The sequence below is a fragment of the Petaurus breviceps genome, unplaced genomic scaffold, assembly GCF_028583685.1.
Source record: "Petaurus breviceps papuanus isolate PSGF00001 unplaced genomic scaffold, PetGlider_PUasm1.0 229, whole genome shotgun sequence".
Classification (NCBI taxonomy): Eukaryota; Metazoa; Chordata; class Mammalia; order Diprotodontia; family Petauridae; genus Petaurus; species Petaurus breviceps.
The window spans coordinates 29,110,421-29,133,593 of NW_027185903.1; the positions used below are offsets into that span (position 1 = coordinate 29,110,421).

General features: G+C 39.2%; 2 protein-coding genes across 7 annotated transcripts in view; one reads left to right on the forward strand and one right to left on the reverse strand.

Moving 5' to 3' along the window:
- Nucleotides 1–14,309, reverse strand: part of SGTB (small glutamine rich tetratricopeptide repeat co-chaperone beta) — an 84,016-nt gene extending 69,707 nt beyond the window's left edge. For 2 of the 5 annotated variants that reach the window (XM_069096424.1, XM_069096421.1), the window contains exons 1-2: nt 14,144–14,262; nt 11,801–11,928 (exon numbers count right to left, since the gene is read on the reverse strand). In XM_069096424.1, coding sequence (XP_068952525.1) covers nt 11,801–11,900 — 100 coding nt within the window. In that variant the 5' untranslated portion in view covers nt 11,901–11,928; nt 14,144–14,262. Of the gene's footprint in view, nt 1–11,779; nt 11,929–13,597; nt 13,718–14,143 lie in introns of those variants that run through there. The other 3 variants (XM_069096423.1, XM_069096422.1, XM_069096425.1) reach the window with 3 other exon arrangements.
- NLN (neurolysin) overlaps nt 13,882–23,173 on the forward strand; it is a 147,364-nt gene continuing 138,072 nt past the window's right edge. Inside the window, exon 1 of one of the 2 annotated variants that reach the window (XM_069096413.1) lies at nt 13,882–14,135. In XM_069096413.1, the coding sequence (XP_068952514.1) occupies nt 14,095–14,135 (41 nt within the window). In that variant the 5' untranslated portion in view covers nt 13,882–14,094. Of the gene's footprint in view, nt 14,136–14,185; nt 14,326–23,173 lie in introns of those variants that run through there. The other variant, XM_069096414.1, reaches the window with a different exon arrangement.

Here is a 23,173-nt window from a genome sequence, read left to right on the forward strand (position 1 = left end):
ACGAGAAGGTAAACTATATGATAGCAATTACATATGAAATCATGGAAAACAGTTTTCTGTATTAACCATATTGCAAAAATAAAAAGAGGCAAAAAAAGTGAGAAAATTATATTTCAATTTGTTCTCAGAGTTTATCAGTTTCCTCTGGAGGTGGATAGCATTTTTTTCATCATGAGTCATTTGGAATTGTCCTGGATCACTGTATTGATTAGAAGAGCTAAGTCTTTCACAGCTGATCATCGTTACATCATTACATACACTGCCGTTACTGTGCACAATGATCACCCAATTTTTCTCACTTCACTTTGTATCAGTTCATATAGGATTTGCCGTGCTTTCCTGAAACCCCACCCCCATTCTTTCTTTTTAAAAAAATTTATTCAAATACATGCAAAAATTATTTTGTATTCTTTTTTAAAATTTTGAGTTCCTAATTCTCTCTCTCTCTTTCCCTTCCTCTTCTCTTTCCCCTTATTGAGAAAGCAAGCAATTTGATATAGATTATACCTATGCAGTCATGCAAAACATATTTTCATATTAATTATGTTGTAAAAGGAACCACAAACAAAAAAAAGGTTAAAAAAAAGTATGCCCCATCTGCATTCAGACTCCATCAGTTCTTTCTTTGGAGATGGATAGCATTTTTCAGTCCTTCAGAATTGTCTTAGATCATTATATTGCTGAGAATAGCTAAGTCATTCACAGTTGGTCATTGTACAATATTGCTGTTACTGTGTACAACATTCTCCTGGTTCTACTCATTTCACTCTGTATCAGTTCATATATGCCTTTTCAGGTTTTTCTGAAAGCATCCTGCTTGGGCACTATCTCATCATAATCATATGCCCAACTTGTTCAGCCATTCCCCAGTTAATGGGCATCTCTTCACCTTCCAATTCTTTGCCACCACAAAAAAAGAGCTGATATAAATATTTTTGTACTTGTAGGTCCTTTTCCTTTTTTCTTTGATCTCTTTGGAATATAGACCTATTAGTAACACTGAACAAATTACAGACAAGTATTAGAAAAATTCTAGAAAAAAATGAAGGTTTTCCAACCTGAAGTTGTATATTCTTCAACCATAGTAATAAAAACCACAAGAGCTAACATTTACATAACACTTCAAGTTTTATAAAGCACCTATTTATTATCTAATTTGATCCTCACACAAATAAGTTACTTTAGGTATTAATATTTCCCTTTTAAAGCTAATCAATCAACAACTGCATTGGAATTCAACTGCGAAGTTGAAAATCAAAGCCAGTCCCTGACTTCAGGAACTTATTTCTAGTAAGAGTGAAGTTTTCATAAAAAGGAGAAAACTGTAGCACTTGAAGAAAGAGTTGGGAGGACTGTTGAAATTCCTTGGAGGAGGTGACCCAATATGAAGCTTAAAGGAAGAGAAGAATTTCAACATCAGGCTACTGGTAGGGGAGCCCACCGCAAGCACAGAGAATGGCACTTAACAAATGCACAAAGTTCACAGAATTTCAGAATCAGAAGGGATTTTAAAAGCCTTCTGGTCCAACCCATAATTAATAAGAATTCCCTCTTTGTCATATTATATAAGAGGTCACCCAGCCTTTGCTTCAAGTCCACAAATATTTATTAAATGCCTTATATACCTCACTGTGCTAAGTGCTAGGCAAACACTTAAAAAGCAATCCCTGCTCTCAAGGAGTCTAAGGGGGAGACAAAACACAAACAACTTTGTGCAAGCAGGATAAAGACAGGATAAATTGGAGATAACCAACAGAAGGGAGGCACTGGAGTTCAGGTAGATAAGGAAAAGCTTCCTGCAGAAGCCAGGATTTTAGCTGAGACTTGAAGGAAGTCAGAGAAACCAAGAGGTAATGATGAAGAGGGACACAATTCCAGGCATGGGGGAACAGCCAATGAAAATGCCCAGAGTCAGGAGATAGAGAGTCTTGTGTAAGGAAGACTTAGAGTGAAAGGGAACTTACCACCTCCTGAAGCAGCCCATTCCACTTTCATATAGTTCTGTTTGGAAATTTGGGGTTTTTTTCCTGTGGATACTAAACATATTCATTTGTAACTTTCTCCCATTATTCATAGTTCTGTCTTCTGCCAATTGTTTTTTTTGTTTGTTTTTTTGTTTTTGCTTTCTGGAGGGGGGAAGGTAGGGCAATTGGGGTTGTGACTTGCCCAAGGTCACACAGCTAGTTTTTTGTGTTAAGTGTCTGAGGTCAGATTTGAACTCAGGAGCTCCTGACTGCAGGGCCGGTGCTCTATTCACTGCACCATCTAGCCACTTTGCCTTCTGGCTGTTGGAATAAGTCTAATCCCTTTCTCATAAAGAGCTATTCAATATATAAAGGCTAACATATATATCCTCTTCTCTAAGTCTTTTTTTTTTCTCTAGGATATACAATCTCAGTTTCTCCAGCCAATACTCATATGGCATGATCTTCACCATCCTGGAGGTCCCTCCTCTAAATAAGAGTCAGTTCACCACTGTCATTACTTTAAAAAAAAGTACCTGTAGTTGAACACAATACTCTAGATAGTGTTTGACCAGGTCAGACTTCAAGGCAACTATCACTTCTCTAGGCTTGACAGTCCCTTTTTTTCCCTTTTTTTTTTTGGAGGGGGGAAGGGAAGGCAATTGGGGTTAAGTGACTTGCCCAAGGTCACACAGCTGACACTGTCTTTGCAGACTGAGGTCCCATTGGCCTTTTTGACTGCTTCACGAATCTGTTGCATTGCACTTGCAGTCCACTAACATAATCACATCTTTTTAGATGAATTGCAATTTAGCCAAGCTTTCCCCAGTCTGTATTTGTAAACCTGATGTTTTTTAACCTAAATATGACTATTTGTCTCTATTAAAGTTCATATTAAATCTAATCCCTTGAATTAGATCCTCAAGTTTTTCTTGGATTTTGAATCTGTTATTCAATATTTTAGTAGAGGCAACTAGGGGGCACAGTGGATGGAGCACTGGGCCTGGAGTCAGGAAGACCTGAGTTCAAATCCAACCTTAGGCAATACTAACTGTGTGACTCTGGACAATTCATGAAACCTATGTCTGCCTCTAGCCTTTCCTCAACTATAAAATGGAGGTATTAATAGTACCTACCTCCCTGAGTTGCTGTGAGGATCAAATGAAATAATATTTGTAAAGCACTTAACACAATACCTGGCACATAGTCAGTGATACATGAATGTTAATTGCTTTTCCCTTTCCTCCCTCTCTTATACTTTCCAAATTCACAGATAATCCCAACAAATTTGATAAGCAAATCACTTGTGTTTCATCTATATCATTAATAAAAATGTTCAATAGGTATAGATCCCTAGCATACTGTGCTAGAGATCTTCCATATTGATATCAACACATCAATGACCATTCTACTTCCCAGTTCCATATATATATATATATAGATAGATAGATAGATAGATAGATAGATATAGATATATATAAAATTTTTTTTTTTGCTTTTTGGAAGGCAGTTGGGGTTAAGTGACTTGCCCAAGGTCACACAGCTATCTTAATATTTCTGAGCTTAATAAGAGAGACATAGAAATTAAATTAGTTTTAATGTAACATTTCTAGTTAAATGGCCAATTGCACTGCCCTCCCCCCTCCAAAAAGAAGAAGAAAAAAAAAAGAATTCCTGGAAAAGTTAAACTCCTAAGAACTTTATGATATTGGGGCAGTTAGAAGCAGTCTACCATAGACAGAGGGTAATTAGTGTGTCATTATGTTGGAATGATTTTAAAAAGAAAAAAATGAAGAGGTGAAAAAGAGGAATGCACTGGGAGAAAGGAGAGGTAGAATGGGGAATCAGAGAAAGGGGGAATGATAAAAAGGGAAGAAAAATTAAGGGAGGCAATGATCAGAAGTAAAGCAGACTTTTGAGGAAGGGATAAAAAGAGAAAGAGATAAATAGAATAGGATGGAGTACAGTAATTATAACTGTAAAAGTGAATGGTATGAGCTCATCTATAAAACAGAAGCAGATAGCAGAATGGATTAGAAACTAGAATCCAATAATATATTGTTTATAAGAGACCTACTTGAAACAGAAAGACACAGACACAGAGTTAAAATAAAGAGCTGGAGCAGAATCTATTATGCTTACACTGAAGTTAAAAAGGCAGGCATAACAATCATGGTCTCAGACAAAGGAAAAGCAAAAACAGATTTAAATCAAAGAGATAATCAGGGAAATTACATTTTGCTTTTAAAAAGGTACCATAGACAATGAAATAATGTCAAAAAAATTTTACAGTAAGTTTCTCTGATAAAGATCTCATAGGAAACAGAGTCAAATTTATAAAAATAAGAGTCATTCTCCAATTGACAAATGGTCAAAGGATATGAACAGGCAATTTTCTGAAGAAATCAAAGCTATAGTCATATGAAAAAAAATCCTCTAAACCATTATTGATTAGAGAAATGCAAATTAAAACAACTGTGAGGTACCACTTCACACCTATCAGAAATGACAAATGACAGAGGGGATGCAGAAAAATAGGTACACTAATGAATTGCCGGCAGGTTTAAAAACCAGTCCAGCCAGTTCTCCATTCTGGAGAATAATTTGCAACTATGCCCAAAGGGCTATAAAACTGTGCATATCCCTTGGCCCGGCAATACTACTACTAAGTCTGTACTCCAAATAGATTAAAGAAAATAAGAAAAGAATCTATATGTACAAAATATATAGTAGCTCTTTTTTGTAGTGGCAAAGAATGGAAAATTGAAGGGTTATTCATCAATTGGGGAATGACTAAAATTATAACATATGATTATTGTGCCATAAGAAAGAATGAGGGGAGGGATTTCGGGGAAATCTGGCAAGACCTATAGGAACTGATACAAAATAAAGTGAGCAGAACCAGGAGATCACTGTATACAATAATAGTTATGTTGCAATGATGATCAACTGTGAAAGACCTAGTTATTCTCATCAATATGAGAGTCCAAAACAATTCCAAAGGACTCATGATGGAAAATGCTATCTACCTCCAGAAAGAAAACTGATCAACTCTGAGTACAAACTGAAGTATAGTTTTCTCACTTTTCTTATTTTTCTTGCTTTTTGGGGGGGAGGGGGGAAGTATGTCTAATATGGAAATATGTTTTGTGTGATTTTCTGTGTATAATTGACATCATATTACTTGTCTTCTCAGTGGGTGGTTGGGGGGACAGTAGGGAGAGAATTTAGAACTCAAATTTTTTTTAAGAATGTTAACAATATATAATAAATATAAAAAAGAAAAACATTTTTTAAAATGTAGGTCTTTTGATGCTAAACTCAGGATTCTTTCTGCTACACTATGCTGTCTATGTAATATATTCAATCAATAAAGAGACCCCTTCAATTATTCCTTCAAATGCTTCTCATATCCAGCACTTTCTTTTAAATTGCTACTATTTTACTCCAGATGCCTGAATCTCCATAAAAAGAGGAAGCAGTAGCATCTGGTTTACCTTCAAAGCTCTTCTTTAATAGGACTTTTCAAGACCTGCTTTGTGAAGTAAATTTAACTCTGTGCAAAGTTGCTGTCTGTAACACCAGAGGACAGATCTGTAATATGCTATATCCATATGAACACACCTAAATGTAGGGTGTTATTTTCTTTGTTTTTGTTTTTAAAAATAGAACCCCAGTTCTATTTGAATAAACAACCTCTCTTGTTCCTAAAATGTTCAGATTTTAGATGAGCATACATTTAGAGTTGCTAGAAGAGTTTCCTATTGAATCTAACAGAGCTATAGAGGAAATTATTTTTAAAGGTGAAAGGTGTCAAATGTCTTAGGGAAAAAGAAATAATAAATATATTAAAGGTGAATTATTTCAATGAGAAAGCAATCTGTAATAATAATGATAATAAAAACTAACATTTAATTTTTATGTATCAGACACTGTTTAGTGGGTCAAGCCACACATCCTTGCAATTCAGGCATTTTATACTACTAATAACATTGCACTAGAAGTCAGGAAATCGGGGTTAGATTTCCACATGACTATGGACAATGTAATTAAGCCTTAGTTTCTCCATCTTTAAAATGGAGATGATATTTGCCTATGCCACAGGGTTATTGTTAAGAAAGTACTTTGTAAAACCTTACATGCTGCTCTATGTACGTGAGGCATTATTCTATGCCAAATAATAGAAAATATGTTTTTTGTCCATTTATTTGTACTTTATGTTCTTCATGTTTAAAATAGGGAAATATTCAATGTCTTCCTGGAGAAATTGTTGAATAAATCACAATATAATCTTTTCTTGCCCTTCAACCTGTTGAGTTCCTATCCAAGTTTTAAAATCCAACTCAAATGCCATCTATTCCATGAGGCCTTCCATGTATACCCCAGTTGGTAATAACTTTTCCCCACTTTGACATCACATAACCCTTTGTTCTCATCTTTCTTATATACTTATTTTATCTTATGGTTATCTGTGTGCATGCCTTATCCCTATTACTAGACTTGTGTCATGGAAGCGGGAGATTTATTTTTTAATTATTTTTAAAGTTATTTATTATTTATTTTTATCTATTTGTATGATTCACCCAGTGTCAAGCACAGTGCTCTTTCCTACACTGAATATTTAATGTCTCTTGAATTATATTGGAAAATACTAATGAAATATATTATGTTGAGTGTTACTTAATCCAAAAGTAATAAAAAAAGACTTTATCCATCTGGTATAGGAAAGAGAAAACAGATGTACTTGTAGCCCAAAAGAGAGGTGATTTTTTATTAAACGATAATAATATCACTTTATAAGAAAACATGAAAGGGATAGTTTTAGAGAAGACTTGTATGAACTGATACAGGGTGAAATAGACAAAATCAGGAGAACAATAGATACAATGACAATAATTTGGTAAAGAAAAACACTTCTGAAAGACTTGGAAACTACAATCAACACAATAACCACCCACAATTTCAGAAGACTCACGATGAAACATGCTACTTCTCCTGATAGAGAGTTAATAGTATATAGTTAATAGACTTGGAGTGCAGATTAAGACTTCTTTTGGACATGGCCAATTTCAAATTTGTTTTGTTTTATTATACATGTTTGTAGCAGTGCTTTTGCTTTCCTTGATTTCTCAATGGGGGCTTGGGATGGGGGGAGGGAAGAAGGAGAGAAGGTGGATCTTCATGAAAATAAACTAAATATCCATTGTTCAAAATAAATGTTTCTAAAGAAAGGAAGGGTGGTATAGTGGAGGGAAGGGCAACCTATGAAACAGCAAGACCCAGTTCCAAGGCCTGCCTCTGAAATCACAGGCAAGTCAGTCTACCTCTCAGTCTACCAGGCAACTCTCTAAGACTAAGTTAGAGAAGAATTGCTAAATGAGTCAGTGAAAGGAATTTCTACATAAAGAGTGCCCCACACAGATATAATTCCAGGTCTGAACCCAAAACCTACAATGTTTATATAGAAGTATCTACTTTTCAAAACACATTAACATATATTATCTCATTTGATTCTTGTAACTACTGTATGAGGCAAGAAGAGCTGATATTATTTCCTCCTTACACATAGAGAAATATACAAAAAGGTTAAATGACAGACTCAAGGTCACACAGTGAGTTAGCGATAAGGTTCGGCCTATTCCAGGACTTAAACTTCCACTATTATTTTCATGTTGAACTAAATTAGACTCAAAGAACTAAAAAAAAAAAAGTGGGGGGCAGTCACACAAATAGGCTGGCAACATTTCTGAATGCCATGTAAGAAAGCCTAAGGCACCATATTTTTGGCTGCATATAACCCTAAAAATAGGACTCGAAGTCTTGGTGAAAAGAAGGGCTCGATTATATTCCTGGCAGCTTATATCCTCTCCTAAAGCATATATTCTCTTTCTGTTAGAAAACAAATCTCTCTGTTAGAGTGATTTCACTTATCCATTTGTGACAATGGCAACCCAAACTCATAACCTCTCCTCTATCACTTTCACCTTCCACTGTTCAGAACATTAAGAGTCACCAGCAATTTCATTACAAAGTTGGAATGATGGCAATATTGTTTAACCCTCTGGCCATATGTCAACTGCTATTCATGACAGCCCTGGAAAGGAATTCCCTCATCACCAGAGACAAATAAATTTTAAACAAAGGCCCAGTTTTCATACCTTCCTCCTAAAATCATATCCACAAGGGAGGCTCTCTCAGAAGCCAGTGTGAAAGATATCCCTTTGGAGGAAACATTTTCAAAAAGGAAATGATAATTGGACCACCATTCATTACATTTTACCCAATGTGCTGCCTTACTGCAGTAATTAAATCTTTCAAGCCACAAGGAAGGTAGGCTCAGTGAACCACCACAAACCCATCTGCTGAATCCTACTGCTGCTATGACTATTTTTAACTTGCATTTTATTATGAAGGAATATAAACTCAAGAAAGCATGTGACAGTGTCATTCTCTGTGATTGCAGATCACCTAACTAAACAATAAAAAGGCTTACATAGGACAAAAAAGCTTTGATATTTCAGTGGGGAAAACCTCTCTCTTTAAGATAAACAGCTCCCAAATACACATCATCTGCTCAGGGCCTTCCACCAGTGGTGCAGTGACTAGACTCTTCAATGTAGTGGTTTTCTTTATTCACCTACCTATCCAAGAAATCTTTATGTCAATATAATCAGTTGTAAACAGGATGCTACTTCTTATTAATGGAAAAAAAACAGTCTTAGAGAAACTATTAGAGTAGCCAGAATGTCTTCTTTCATCACAGCAACTCTTCCTGAAAGGTCAACAGAATATTTTGATCTTGCCGTAAAACATAAGTAGTAGCTCTCTCCAAATTTACCAATGATCTACTAACTGCCAAATCAGATGTCTTTTTCTTCCATCTTCATCCTTCTTGATCTCTCTGCAGCGAGTGATGCCGCTGACCACCTCTTCTCTGTGGATTTCCTCTAACTGACAGCTTCTTCTCAGTCTCCTTTGCTAGATCCGAAATCATATCCTCTCTCCTAGCTGTGCCACATCAAGCAAGGTTGTTCCTTGGGCCTTCTTCTCTTTATATTTGTTGCTGTTCAGTGCTTTCAGTCATATCAGACTGCTAGTAACCCTTTTTGGGGTTTTCTTGGCAAAGATACTGGCGTAATTTGTGATCTCCTTATCTAGTTCATTGTACAGATGAGGAATGAGGCAAACAGTGTTAAGTGACTTGCCCAGGGTCACAGATCTAGTAGGTGTCTGAGTCTGGATTGGAACTCAGGAAGATGAGTCTTTCTGACCTCAGACCCTGTCCTCTTCCCACTGTGCCATGTAGCTGCCCTTCTCTGTCTGTCCTTTTGGTGATCTTATCAGCGGCCATGAGTTTATCATATTTGTGCAGATGATGGCTCTATCTATCTGTGAATCGAGTCTCTCTACTAAGATGAATCCCACATCCTGAACTGCCTAATGGACATTTTAAAATGGAACATTCCACAAACATCTCAAATTCTACTCATTCAAAAAAGAATTCATTGACCACTCCTTTAATCACTACTCTTTCTAACTTGATTTTTGCTCAGAGCTCCACTATCCTTCCAGTTACGCAGGTCTGCAAAGAGAATCATCCTCCACTTCCCTCGCCCCATATATCCAATTAGTTAGCAAATCTTGTGGATTTTATGTCCACATCTTTTGTGTCTGTCCCTTTTTTCTCTACTCATATGGCCACCACCATAGTTCAGGCCTTCACCTACTCTTGCCTGGATTGCAATAGCCTCTTGGTCTTGTTGCCTTAAAAGCTCTCCCACATCCAAACCATCCAACACACAGGTGCCACAGTGATATTCCTAAAACTCAGTTCTCTTCATGTCACTCCCCTACACAATATACTCCAGAGGGTCCCTGTTATTTCAAGGATTAAATACAAATTCTTCTCTTTGGCATTTAAAGCCTTTAATGACCTGCCTTTGGTCCACCTTTCCAGCTTTATTATGCATTGCTCCCTTTATGCACTATCCAGTTTGGTGCAACAGGCCTTCTTGCTGTATGTCACAGATGTCACTCCATTCTGTCTCTGTGCCTTTGCATAGGGTGTATCCACCCCCACTCCAATGCCTAGAATATATTCCCTCCCCATCTCTGACTCATAAAATCCCTAGTTTGTTTCAAAGCTCAAGTGACAAAGCTTTTCCTGACCTTTCTAGCTATTAGTGACCTTCCATTTATTTTCTATATATTTACATGCATATAAATTGTCTCTCTAAATAAAATATAAGTCCCTTGAGGGCAGGAAAAATTTTATTTTTGTTTTCACTTCCCTAGCCCCTAGAGCAGTGCCTACAACCATAGGAGGTGCTTAAAAACATATTTGTGGATTGTTTAAAACTACATTTCAATGATCTATGGTTTCATTAGTAAACTCTTAACTGATATGCAGAACAATCCAAAAATTGCCTGATAGGGGCAACTAGGTGATGTAGTGAATAGAGCACTGGCCTGGAACCAGGAAGACCTGAGTTCAAATCCTGCCTCAGATACTTAATACTTATTAGCAGTTTAGCAAGTCACTTAACCCCAATTGCCCTGCCTTCCCCCCTCCAAGAAAAAAACAAACAAAAAATTGCCTGGTATCCCCCCCTCAAAAATTCTTCACCCTGAAGTTAACTTGGAGTCTCTCTGAACTTAGCTAGGCTGATCCCTGAGGACAGATACACAGACTATATTTGAAGACTTTCCAATCTGGTAAGATTTCACAGAAAAGAGGCAAGAAAAAGCTTTTACAGTGGAGGGGAAGAGGGGGGAAGTGAAAGGGAATGAGTGAACCTTAATCTCTTTGGATTTGTCTTAAGGAGGAAGTAACATACACACTCAACTGGGTATCTTACCCTACAGGAAAGTAGAGGGAAGGGGATAAGGGTGGGGGGGGGCAGATGATAGAAGGGAGGACAGATTGGGGGAAAGGGTAGTCAGAAGCAAACACTGTTGAAAAGGAACATGGACCAAGGAGAGAATAGTATAAATGGAGGTGGGGCAGGATAGCATAGAGGGAAATATAGGTAGTTTTTCACAGCATGACTGTTATGGAAGTATTTTGCATAACTACACATGTATAACCTATAATTTAATATATAAGTATAACTACACATGTATAAGCCTTTTAAATGACGGTGGATGGGGAGGGAAGAACGAAGAGAATTTGGAATTTATTTTTACATGCAAGTGGGAAATAAGATGTACAGGCAATGGAGTGTAGAAATCTATCTTGCCCTTCGGGAAAGTGAAGGGGAAGGAGATTTGGGGGGAGGGTGAGAGAAGGGAGAGCAGACTGGGGGAAGGAGTAATCAGAATGCATACCATCTTGGGGTAGGGGAGGGCTCCTGATGGGGAGAAAATTTGGAACTCAAAATCTTGTGAAAATGAATGTTGAAGACTAAAAAAATTAATTATTAAAAAAAGTATTTCATAGAGCTTGCATTCCTCTGAACCAGCCTCTGAGAACCCAGGATCACCTCCATGTCACAGTGAGTCAATAAAGACTCTAGGGGAGGTTTATGATCATAGTAATAACTTGCATTTATGGAGTGTTCTACAATTTGCAAAATGCTTTATCTATGTTATTCTTATTTGATCCTCACAACAATCCTATGAGGTAGGTACTGTTACTACCCCCATATTAAAGTTAGGAAGACTGATGCTGAGAGGAACTAAATGATTTAACCAGGGTCATGCAGCTAATAAATGTCTGAGAAGGGATTTGAACTCAGTTTTTCTTGATTCCAGATCCAGTACGCTATCCACTGGGTCACCTAGCTGCTTCATAAAAGCTAAGATAAAAAACATACCTAGTTATCCATTAACATTACCTTCCAAGCTTTCTTGTTCATCTGAAGTGTAAGTATCTATCTGGCTTTGTTCCCGCAAGAAATGAATAACTGCATAGACGAGATGCTTGATGGATGACATTTTGCAAGCTTAGAGAATGGTCCCCTACCTAAGAGAAAGAAAAAATTAAGTTTGCTAGGAATTAAAAATGAAACTTACAAATTAAATTATTTGGGGCCAGATCTATGATTTAATTAATATAACGAACTCTTGGTGTGGGAACTCACTCTACTACCAATGCTGAAAGGAAACTGCTCTGAAACCTGAAGTCATGGAGAATATCCATGACTATTGGCAGTTTAAATGACATGCCCACAGTCAAACAATTGGTACGTGTGAGAGGCTCTACAAATTAAATTACAAAATTACACCTTAAACATCAACATGAATTCTTTTTTTTAAAGTAAAGTGAACTCAAAGGTTTATTATGGATAATTTATGACATCTTTTCTTCTATATACAGTAACATTGTATTAGATTAGGCAACAGTTTTATCTAAGTAGAAATTTGGTCTAAGAGAGAATGCTGATACTGACAAGGGTCAATAAAGACCTGGATATATAAGTTTTAAAAACATGTTCTTTATTAATCACTGCTTCAGGTATTTAACCACTTTGTCCTTACTGAGAATCAAAACACAGTAACCTCAACTCTAACTCCTGATAAATAACATTCTACTAACTTCAAAACTTCATCCCCCTCTATTCATGAGTTAGAACTTTAAGATGATTCAACTTTCTTAGCATCAGTCTCAAAGAGTAAACTGAATAAAAATGGCACATTATTTAAATGCATCATCATGGGGGTAGTGGTGGAGGAGAAATCTCTTTTCTGTTCTAATAGTTGCTGTCTAAGGAAGTTGTAGGGGACAGTAATGAAAATGAAATAATGTATATTTGTATATATATGCTATTACATGTATATATACATGTAATAGTAAAATAGAGTCACATCTTTTAAATTTTACACATATAATTAATTATACAAATTTATTAGTGCATGCTGTTCCTTCATATAGTATACCATATGCATAACTTTGTCCAGTGGGGCTTAAAACTCCTAACAATATTCATTCACAGACCCTTCTTTTTGCAAAACGCTGAAAAACATTTAAACGGTGGCTCAGGGCCAGTCTATATATTTATGGCTTCTAATTTCTCCAACACTCCTTCATTTGGCTCTCCCTAATTCAAAGTCAGGGTGTGGTACCTGCTGCTGGCTTCCTCTGCTTTCTTTTTCCCCCTTCTTCATTTATTTATTTGATGTTCTCAGAAAATAAAGTGGGTCGGGGGTGGGGGAAGATGAACCCAGTGTTCAGGCCCTAGGGCTGCAGGTGCTGATAGCGCCATCCACATTCCCAGCACCCTTTCTCCCTAGCACCTCTCGTCCTCCTCTTTGGGGGGGAGAGAAGGAGCAGGAGGAACAGGGAGGAGGAGATTGGGAAAGAAAAGGGAGGAGGGGATAAGGGTAGAGAAGGGAGGGGGAGATAGAGGAGAAAGAGGAAGGATGCTCCGTTTTATACCCTCACCTTTCTGCACTGCACTGACAACCCCGCCGCCCCCCCCCCCCGAAAACAACAACAACACAAAGACACCTTCTTTCTCTTCCTGCACCCCATGGCATCTCCCCCTGCTCCCTGACCTGGAGGGGTTGGGGTGGGGGCTGAGTTTGCAGCAGATCCACTCATGCAACCTCGGAGGTTTGCTCCAGAGTGGGGAGGTGGGGGGGGGGGGGTGGCGTCCTGGGAGGGGAACCTCCTCTAGCAGAAGCCTCCTTACCCTGCGAGAAGGATGAGCAGCGAGGATGCAGCTCCAGGATCGTGGGCTGCCAGAGGACCTCGGGCAGCGATGACAGGAGCGCTCTCCCGCTGCTCCACCCGGCCTGACGCCGTCCTCCGCCCCCCCTCCCCCCCAGCCAGCCCCGCCTGCACAAACTTCGCCGCTAGCTCGCCCGCCCCCTCCCGCTTGCTGCTGCCGCTTGCTGCTGCTGCCACCGCCGTTGCCACAGTCGCCGCCCGCGCTCCCGTGCCTGTCTTCCAGGCGCGGGCACGGGGCGCGGACGCGCTCGGGGCCGCGGGCGGAAGTGGGCGCCGGCGTGGGGCTGTCACACGCGGGTGGAGCCGCGGAAACCGCCTCGGGTTCCCGCTGCACGGCATTGCAGAGTGTCGGTCCGCACACGTCCCCCTGCCCCCGAGCAGCGGCGGCAGCTGGAGGAAGCGAAGCCACCGCGATCCCCGGGGCCACCCAGGCCACCCTGCGTCTCCTCCGCCCTCCTCATGCTCGCCCGGTGCCTTTCAGCGTGGCAAGGCCTCCACAGGTACCCACCCACTCACGAACACTTCACTTTGACTGTCGTCTCCCCCCCGACCCCACGCTCGGTGGACAGTGACTCTACCGTGCTGTGATAGGCGACACCCCTTCAGTAAGAGATGACACTCTGAAGCCCCGCCAGAAATCCCCCTCGACCACTCCCACCTCCGAGGAGGATTCCGGGTTGGTGGGAGCCGGTAAGGGTTTTTTCCTTTCTCATTCCACCCCTGGGGAGAGTATGCATGTCCCCTTTGTTTGACTGCGCCCCCCCTCCCCCCTTGATGCCTTAGTTTTTCCATCTATAGAATATTGTGTGATCCTAGATTTAGAGCTGGAATTGATTTTCAGAATCAGTCATCTAGTTCAGCTCATTCATTGTTCAGTGAATAAAGTGAGGTCTAGAGATATAAACATCATAGGATGTGTATTTAGGTAATTCAGTGCCTATCTGGTCCTACACCCTTGTTTTACAGATGAGGAAACTGAGGCCCAGGTAGGTTTTCTTGACTTACCCAAGGGCCCTCTGCCAAGTGGCAGAGACAGGATTCGGGGTCCTCTAACAGCAATTCAAGCCCTTTCCACTGCACCAGAGTGTTGAACTAAATGACCTCTAACATCCCTTATAGCCCCAGTATTGCTGCAGTGAAAAGCACTATACAGCCTTGCTGGCTAGAAGAATGCCAAGATGGATCACGTGCTGCAACCCTTCCCTCAAAAGTAGCGTTCCACTGTGCATGTCTTGCCTGTCATCAGGCATTGCTCCCTTAAAGCCCACCAAGTCTGGTACCTTTACTTCCATTACTTTCTAATTTCTGTTCTTTTTTTCTCCCCATGAAATAGTTAGAGACATAGTTGGAACAACCTGGAAAATTGATTTCTGGGAGCCAGTTTCATTTTGGCCAGTCTTGGGATTGCAGCTTTGGGATTGCCCAACGAAGAGGAGAGGTTAGCCTTTCCCTGTTCACCTCTGCTCCTCTGTGTGCCCTTTTCCACCTGCTTTCCAAACTATATTCTATCTTTTTCAAACAACATAGAGTTAAAAGGTCTTCCCTACTAACTGGTTGTGAGGGCTTAAACAAACAAGGCCCCTTATAATTACAAGTCCTGTCTTAATATTAAGTAAGAACATAGGTGAACAACCAAAAGATCATAGGGTCATAGATGAAGGGGTGGGAGGGATGTTAGAGGTCATCTCTGTCCATTTGCCTCAGTTTCCTCAGCTATAAAATACAGATCTATCCTATATCAGAACCTATCTCCCAGGGCTGTTGTGAGGATCAAATGAGGTATTTGTGAAGCTCTTCAAACAGTGTGTGGCACATAGTAGGTGCATGATATATGATCGTTTTCTTTATCCAAATACTTCCTTCCTGATCCAATCCCTTCTCCAAAGGAGAAGTAGGATTGAAACTCTTAAGTTCAGCCACTCTTTGTAGGACGCCATACCACTAGCCCTTTAGAGCTTCCCAGTCGTTTAGAGTCCCACTTTTTTACAGTTTGGAGTTCATTTTCCTTTTGCTGAGGCAGCATTTTTTTTGTTTTGCAAAGGACCCTGGGCTTGGCTTCAGGAAGACCTGCTTTTGATATTTTTGAGCTGGGTAACCACAGACAAATGCCTTCACCTCTGAAAACTTCAGTTTCCTAATTTGTACCAAAAAAAAAAAAAAGCCTAATAATACTTATAGTTACAGGGTTATCTTTGAGCAGCAAATGACATAATGTTTGTAAAGTGCTTTGCAAACCTTGGGCTACATAAATGATAGCAATCATAGTGTATTGGTCTCTGTGAGTAGAACTACTATAAATCAGGGAACTCCAGCTTTTTTTTTTTTACTAGAAAATGACTAACACAAATAGGCTGAAACAAAAAATTTGTTTTGTTGTTGGCTTTTCAGTTGAGTCTGATTCTTCACGACCCCATTTGGGGTTTTCTTGGCAAAGATACTGGAGTGGTTTGCCATTTCCTTTTCCAGCTCATTTTACAGAGGAGAAAACTGAGGCAAGCAGGGTTAAATGACTTGCCCAGGGTCACACAACTAGGAAGTGTCTGAGGCCAGATTTGAACTGAGGAAGATGAGTCTTCCTGACTCTGGGCCCAGCACTCTATCTCTGAAACATATAAACAATAAGGAAATTTGAATAGAAGTAAGAGATTGGGACCAGAAGTGATAGATAACCTAAGTACCCTTCTGGTATTTCCATGATATCCAGAGAAACCAAGGAAGATGTTGGGTATTTTGAGTGGACCCCTTGTGGCAAATTCATGGGAGAACACAGACAAGAATCCTACAGAATGGACAGGCATTGATGAATGGCCATCTGTATTCTTGGAGAAAATGTCCGGATGAATGAACTCTGTTCTTTTAAGATTTAGTATAGTCATGCTAATCTTTGTAGGATGCTACCTACCCAGGGTGTAAGCCATCATATGACCTGAAAAATGGAGATCTTAGCATCATCCACATACATTGAACTGGAAAGGACTCAGAGGTCATACATTCTTTTTACACCTGGGGAAACTGAGACTCAGGGAGGTTAAATTGCTTGCTGAAAGTCATGCAGGTAACAACTATCCAAGTAAGATTTGAGCCTAGGTTCTTCATATGGTTCAAGTGACTAATTTGGGCTCCAGATTTATCATTTGTATAGGGCAATACTTGGAAGCTATTTTTGAAGGGTCAAGCTACACAAACTATTCTAGGAAGGAAAAGTTCTTAGAATAATAGAAAATTATGGAATGTATACTCTACACGGGCTCTAATAATATAAATCTCTATAGGAAAACATGGGGAAAAGATTATTAAGGTTTTATTTTCTTCTTGCTCCATATATAAATGCTTTAAAAACAAATAATTTCTATATACACTTTACCAACAGCTGAAGACATTGATTAGTCATGAATATATCATGTAATAAATAAAGTGAATAGAGCACTGTACTAGGTACTGAGGGAGATACGAAGTTTAGGTTAAATTCTAGTCCCTACCCTTAAGGAGAGTCAGTTCTATTAGAGGGAAAACCATGACAATATAAGTATGATATACAATATTGCATGAAAAGTACATTAAAGAGTTATAAAACAAAGTAAGTTCTTAGTGGTGAGGCAATTAAGGGGATTGGAGCAGCAAATGGTGGTGGGAATTTGGTGAACCATACTGACTCTATCTTGTGACAATTCTGAAGCTAGTTCAGTTTCTTTTCTACTCAATATTGGGTCTAGTCCAACTTCTATCCTGTGAGAAAAACTTTATTAAATTGTGGGAATTAGGAGAAAATCTTATAGTATTGTTTGAACTTAGCTGTATGTGGCTAGGAAGGTGGACTACCTCTACCTGCTGCTTAGAGACCCTTAACTAAGGACCAGGTCTATGCTGACCAGAAACCCAGTCAATCCAAAGATTGATGCAAGGAGTTTTCTCACAATTGTATATCCACCTGATATTGTTTCCTAGTTAATTGTTTCTTTTTAATTAATTGTCTTATTTGATTATTGTTAATGTATTAAAATCTTTCTCTCTATATATTTGGGGTCCAGCCCTAAGCTGTGAAAGGGGCCTGGTCCTGATTTGTTAAGCAATCAGCATGCATTGCTTAATAAATCAATATGCTTGGGAATTCCAAACTTTGCTTCCTCATTTTGTCTTTCACCCACCACAGGGGAAAGGTCTAACTGGGTTAACAATGGGAGGGTTCTGGGGAAGCTTCAGTGAAGAGTTAGCATTTGAGTCATACCTTAAAGGATGAATAAGAATCAATGAACAAAACATCAGTAGGGAGAGAAAGAGGACACTGGTTATAAAGACAGCCTGAAAAAAGGCACAGAAGCATATGTGCAGGGGCAAAGACTGATACACTTTGGCTGGAGTACAAATGAGTAGAGGGTGATGAATATAAGATTAGGAAGGTAGAGTGATGCCAAATTGTGGAATGCCAGACAATTCAATTCAGCAAGCATTTATTAAGAGCCTGTTTATGTGATAGCCTGTGTTCATTAGGCTCTTGGGATACAAAGACAAGAACAATCCTTGACCTCAAAGAGTTTATATTCTGTTGGATGTAAACAACATGTACTCAATTGAGTAAACACAAAATAAATTCAAAATATCCTGGGTGCCAGGCATTTAGAGAATCAGGAAAGACCTCTTGTAGAAGTTAGTACTTAAACTGAACTTGAAGGAAATTATGAATTCCAAGAAATAGAAATGAGGAGGGAGAGTATTCTAGGCATGAAAGATATGATGAAGGAGGAAGTAGAATGCCATGTGGTTGAGTTTGGTTGTATTGGTATGTCAGCAGCAGCAGTAGAGAGAAAGGTTCAGATTTAAGAGATGTTGCAGATATAGAATCTTTGGGATCTTGGCTGTGTGTGAAAGATGAGGGAGAGAGAAAAATCCAAATAACTTTAAGGTTATGAATTTTAGGAGATGGGCTGAGTAGTGGGTGTCATAAAAATAGTGAAGTCAGAAGGTAGGGCAAGTTTACTAGAAAAATAATGAGTTTGATTTTGAATGGGAAACATTTAGGTTGAAGATAACTTGTAGGCAGCTAGAAATGTCAGTCTGAAGTTCAAAGGAGAATGCAGGACTAGATATATTAGATTTGGAAATGATCATCACAGGGATGACGCTTAAAGCCATAGGAAAGAATGAAATTGCCAAGTCAGAAAGTGTAGAAAGAGAAGGCCTATGACAACCCTGTGAGGAACACCCAAATTAAGGGGTCAGGATGAGAATGAGGAACCAGAAATGACACAGGAAAAATGTTTGAAGAGGTGGGTAAAGATCATGGTGCTTCCAAAGCCAACAGAGCTGGGACTATATCTAGTACAGTTCTTAATGTTTTGTTGAGTCGTGGACTCCTCGGAATAATGTGTTAGAAAAAAAATCAAAATGAAATGAAATGATAAATTTCAGTTAAAGGTTAATAAAAAATAAATGTTGGGGTTTTTTTTTTTGGGGGGGGGGATTGTTTGTTTTGCAATAGACCTCCTGAAATCTATCCATGCACTATTTGTGCTCTATAGAGCCCAATGTAAGAACCTATGATCTAGTAAGGGAGTGGCAGTTAATTGGATCAAAAGTCTCAGAAAGTTCAAGAAAACAAGGACTGGGAAAAGGCCACCAGACTTGAAAATTAGGTTACCAGTAACTGTAGAAATAGCAGGATCAGTAAGGGCAGAAGTCATTTTACAATGAGTTGGAGAAAATGACTAGTGAGAAGACAAGAATATAGAATTTATTTATTTATTTTTTTGTTCAATTTTATTTTATTTTATTTTCAGTTCCAAGTTCTCTCCTTTTCTCTCCTTCTCCTCTACTCATTGAGAAGGCAAAAAAAATAAAACCCATTACTAATATGTAGTCATGCAGTACACATTTTAGCATTAACCATGTTAGAAAAGTTTGTCTAGGGGCGGCCAGGTAGCACAGCGAGTAAGAGCACAGGCTCCAGTGTTGGAATGACCTGGAGATCGAATCCCTGCCTCAGACAGACACTTAGCACCCACCCAGAAACACCTGGCCGTGTAACCTTGAGCAAGTTACTTAACACCAATTGCTTAGGGGTGGTCAGGTGGCTCAGCGAGTAAGAACACCGGCTCCAGTGTCAGGATGACCTGGATCAAATCCGGGCTCAGATACTCAGCACCACACCCAGAAAAAATTGGCCATGTAACCTTGAGCAAGTTACATAACCCCGATTGCTTTAAAAAAAAATTTAAAAAAAAGAAAAATTTGTCTAAAAGTTTAGCTGTCATTGTTCATCCTTTGTTTTCTAAGAGAACCAGTAATATCAGGAGCGTGATATCTTGACTTGCAAATGAATTGGATTTATGTGAGGCAGAGCTGTGCAAAGTCATCAGCCTCACTCTCTCCTCCAGAGTCATCCAAGTCGAGTTAGCAAGACATAGATCAGGATGAGTGGAGATGGCCTCAAATGCAGTAGGAAGAGACCTTCACCTTTTAAAACTAAAGTCTTTTCTGGGTCTCAGTTTGTCTGAGGCAACACCCATTCAGTAGTTAAAGGCCAGATAAGAATCAAGAATTCAGGAAGTAGTGTTACAAAGTAGATAAAAAGCTGGCCTCAGATTTGGAAAGCAAAAAGTTTAGTAGTTTGTTTTTTTTTTTTAAACAGGTGAGAGATGGGACAGTTGTTAGTAAATGAAGATGAAAAATCAAGAGAAGACTTTTTTTAGGATTCAGTGACATTAATATTTTTGTGGACAAATGGAAAGGAAGTAGTAGCAAGGGAGAAACTGAAGAAAGGTACAGTAAAGAAGATGGGCCTCTGGTTATTAACATCAGTAAGTCAAAGTGTTTGATTAATGGAGGATTAATTAATATATTAATAATTAATTAATGATTAATAGCATAGAATTCAAGTCAAGGAAGGACAGGTTAGAGATTCCTTTTTTTTTTTTGCCTCTTTTTTGGAGCGCAATTGGGGTTAACTTGCCCAAGGTTACATGGCTAGTTTGTGTGTGTGTGTGTGTGGGGGGGGGGTGTTAAGTGTCTGAGGCCAGAACTGACTCTGGTCCACCCCCAGGTCAGAGATTCTTAACCTGGGGCTTGGGTAAACTTGTTTTTGAAATACATTGATAAAGATTTCAGTATAATTGGTCTCCTTTGTAATCCTATGTATCTTCTTTTATGGATTTAAAAACATTATTCTTAGAAGGGATCCATAAGTTTAGAAGGAGGCTAAAGGAATCAATGACTCCAAAAATGTAAGAACTCCTGCTATAGATGGTGTGGTCCTCTAGACCAATGGTGTCAAATTCAAATAGAAATAGATATCTATGCGCTGTGTATTGACTTAGAAAACCTCAAATTAACATTATTTTTGTTGTATTGTATTTTTATGTATTAAACATTTCACACCTAATTACTTTTTTTTTTTTTTGCTTTTTGGAGGGCAATTGGGTTTAAGTGACTTGCCCAAGGTCACACGACTAGTTTTTGTGTTGTGCTTAAGGCCGGATTTGAACTCAGGTCCTCCTGACTCCAGGGCCGGTACTGTATTCACTGTGCCACCTAGCCACCCCTACCTAATTACATTTTAATCTGGTTGAGTAGCAGTGGGGGATTTTGAGAATGACCTGAAACTTTTGTTTCCTCTAGACACTCCTATTTAGATGATATTGTGCTGACTGCATCAAGCACTTGAATTTTTCAGAGCCTACTAAGTGAAATCCATAATCACTCCAGAGTTTGACTTTTCTAGGGGAAGGAGAAAGGAAATAAGCATTTATTAAGTGCTTACTGTATGCTATACACAATACTAAGCATTGTACAGATAATATCTCAGTGGATCTTCACAGCAACCCTGTGAAATAGTGCTACTATGATCCCCACTTTACAATTGAGGAGCCTGAGACAGGCAGAGATTAAGTGACTTGTCCATGTTCACAAAAATAGTGACCATGTCTTTGAGGCTGCATTTGAACTCTGCTCTCCCTAACTTCAGACCTAGCCTGAAGCCACTCAGCCACCTAGTGGATAGAAAACCCATAGAACTCATATATTGGTATGTATATTATTAGACAGATTCTACAAATGGACTAAGAGCTAAATGTGGAATTAAATGGGAGTTTTTCAATGATCTGGATCCCCTTTGGGAAATATCATGTTTGTTTTAGTCAATCAGTCACTCAACAAGGACTTATTAATCTGTTCCAATGTACCAGGCACAAAGACCTTACACAAAGGTTCCTCTTTTAAACACCATTATTCTCAGGGTGATGTTGTATGGCTCCACGTCACAGAACCCTACAGTCTCTAAAAAACAATCAGCAGGGGCGGCCAAGTGGCTCAGCAAGTAAGAGCACTGGCCCCAGAGTCGGGATGACCTGGGGATCAAATCGGGGCTCAGATACTTAGCACCACACCCGGAAATAACTGGCCGTTGTAACCTTGAGCAAGTTACTTAACCCCGATTGCTTTAAAAAAAAAACAAACAAAACAGTCAGCAGCCACCCAAAAGGAAATAGATAGATCCATGGTGGGTGTGGGCAGGTTGCAATTCAGTTTAGATAAGAATTATGAATGAAAAGCATTGTAAACAATATGATCAAAGAAATCTATGATAGAAAAAGATCAGCTGCTTACGTTGAATAAATGAGCAAGGAAGAACAAAAGAGAAATTTAAACACCTGGTTCCAGAGGCAGAGGAGAGAAAGTTTGTAGACAGGAGTTCAGGTTTGAGAGGAATGAAGATATGATTAGCCTCAGTGCCCTTAACATGGAGGTTTGGGGAGGAATCAGGAGATGTTTGGAGGGAGAGGCTGCAGGGAAAGAGGATGATACTTCCAGTGTGTGAAGTCCGGAGAGTTTAGAGAATGAGCTTCCAGGAGCTATCAAGCCACTGTTTCTCCTTCCCCTCAGCTATGGTTATCTGCTATCAGCTGGTGGCAGATGAAATTAACTCATTTTATGACTGTCCAGCAATTCTTAGCAGTCATGGGGAAAATATTGATTGTTGCAGTGACCCAGTGACAAACATTTGCTGGTAGGAAACAGTGGAAGAATAGAGGCAAGGCATTTTAGGGCAATCGTGAAACATTCAAGTGGTAGATCATAGAATCAAGGCTAGACTGGAAGCAAATGAAGCTAGAGTGGGAGAGATGAAATGGGAGGAGAGAAGAATCAAGAGACCAAAGGTAGAAATAAGAATGAAGAAAAGAATTAGTGTGAGTGAGAGAGTAGGGGACAGGGAATATTGCTTGGAGAGTAGCATTCAGAGCTCTGGCTGTTGGAGATAAAACAGTTCTCAGAGAGTTGAGATTTGAGTCAGAATGTAACTGAAGAGGGATGGAGAAGGTCATTTATACTGGGGAATTTGAAGAATTATGTAGACAGATTGTTAACAGGGCTGTCTATTAATATCTGCCCCCTCCCCCAAAATTTTTCCCTACCTACTGGTTCTTTCTCCATGCTTACAAACACACTCAGGTTTGTTATTGTTGTTCAGTCATTTCAGTCATTCTATCCACATGTCTAACTGTGATAGTAATGGCATTTAAAGATTCCCCTGTATTGGCTTGGTTTT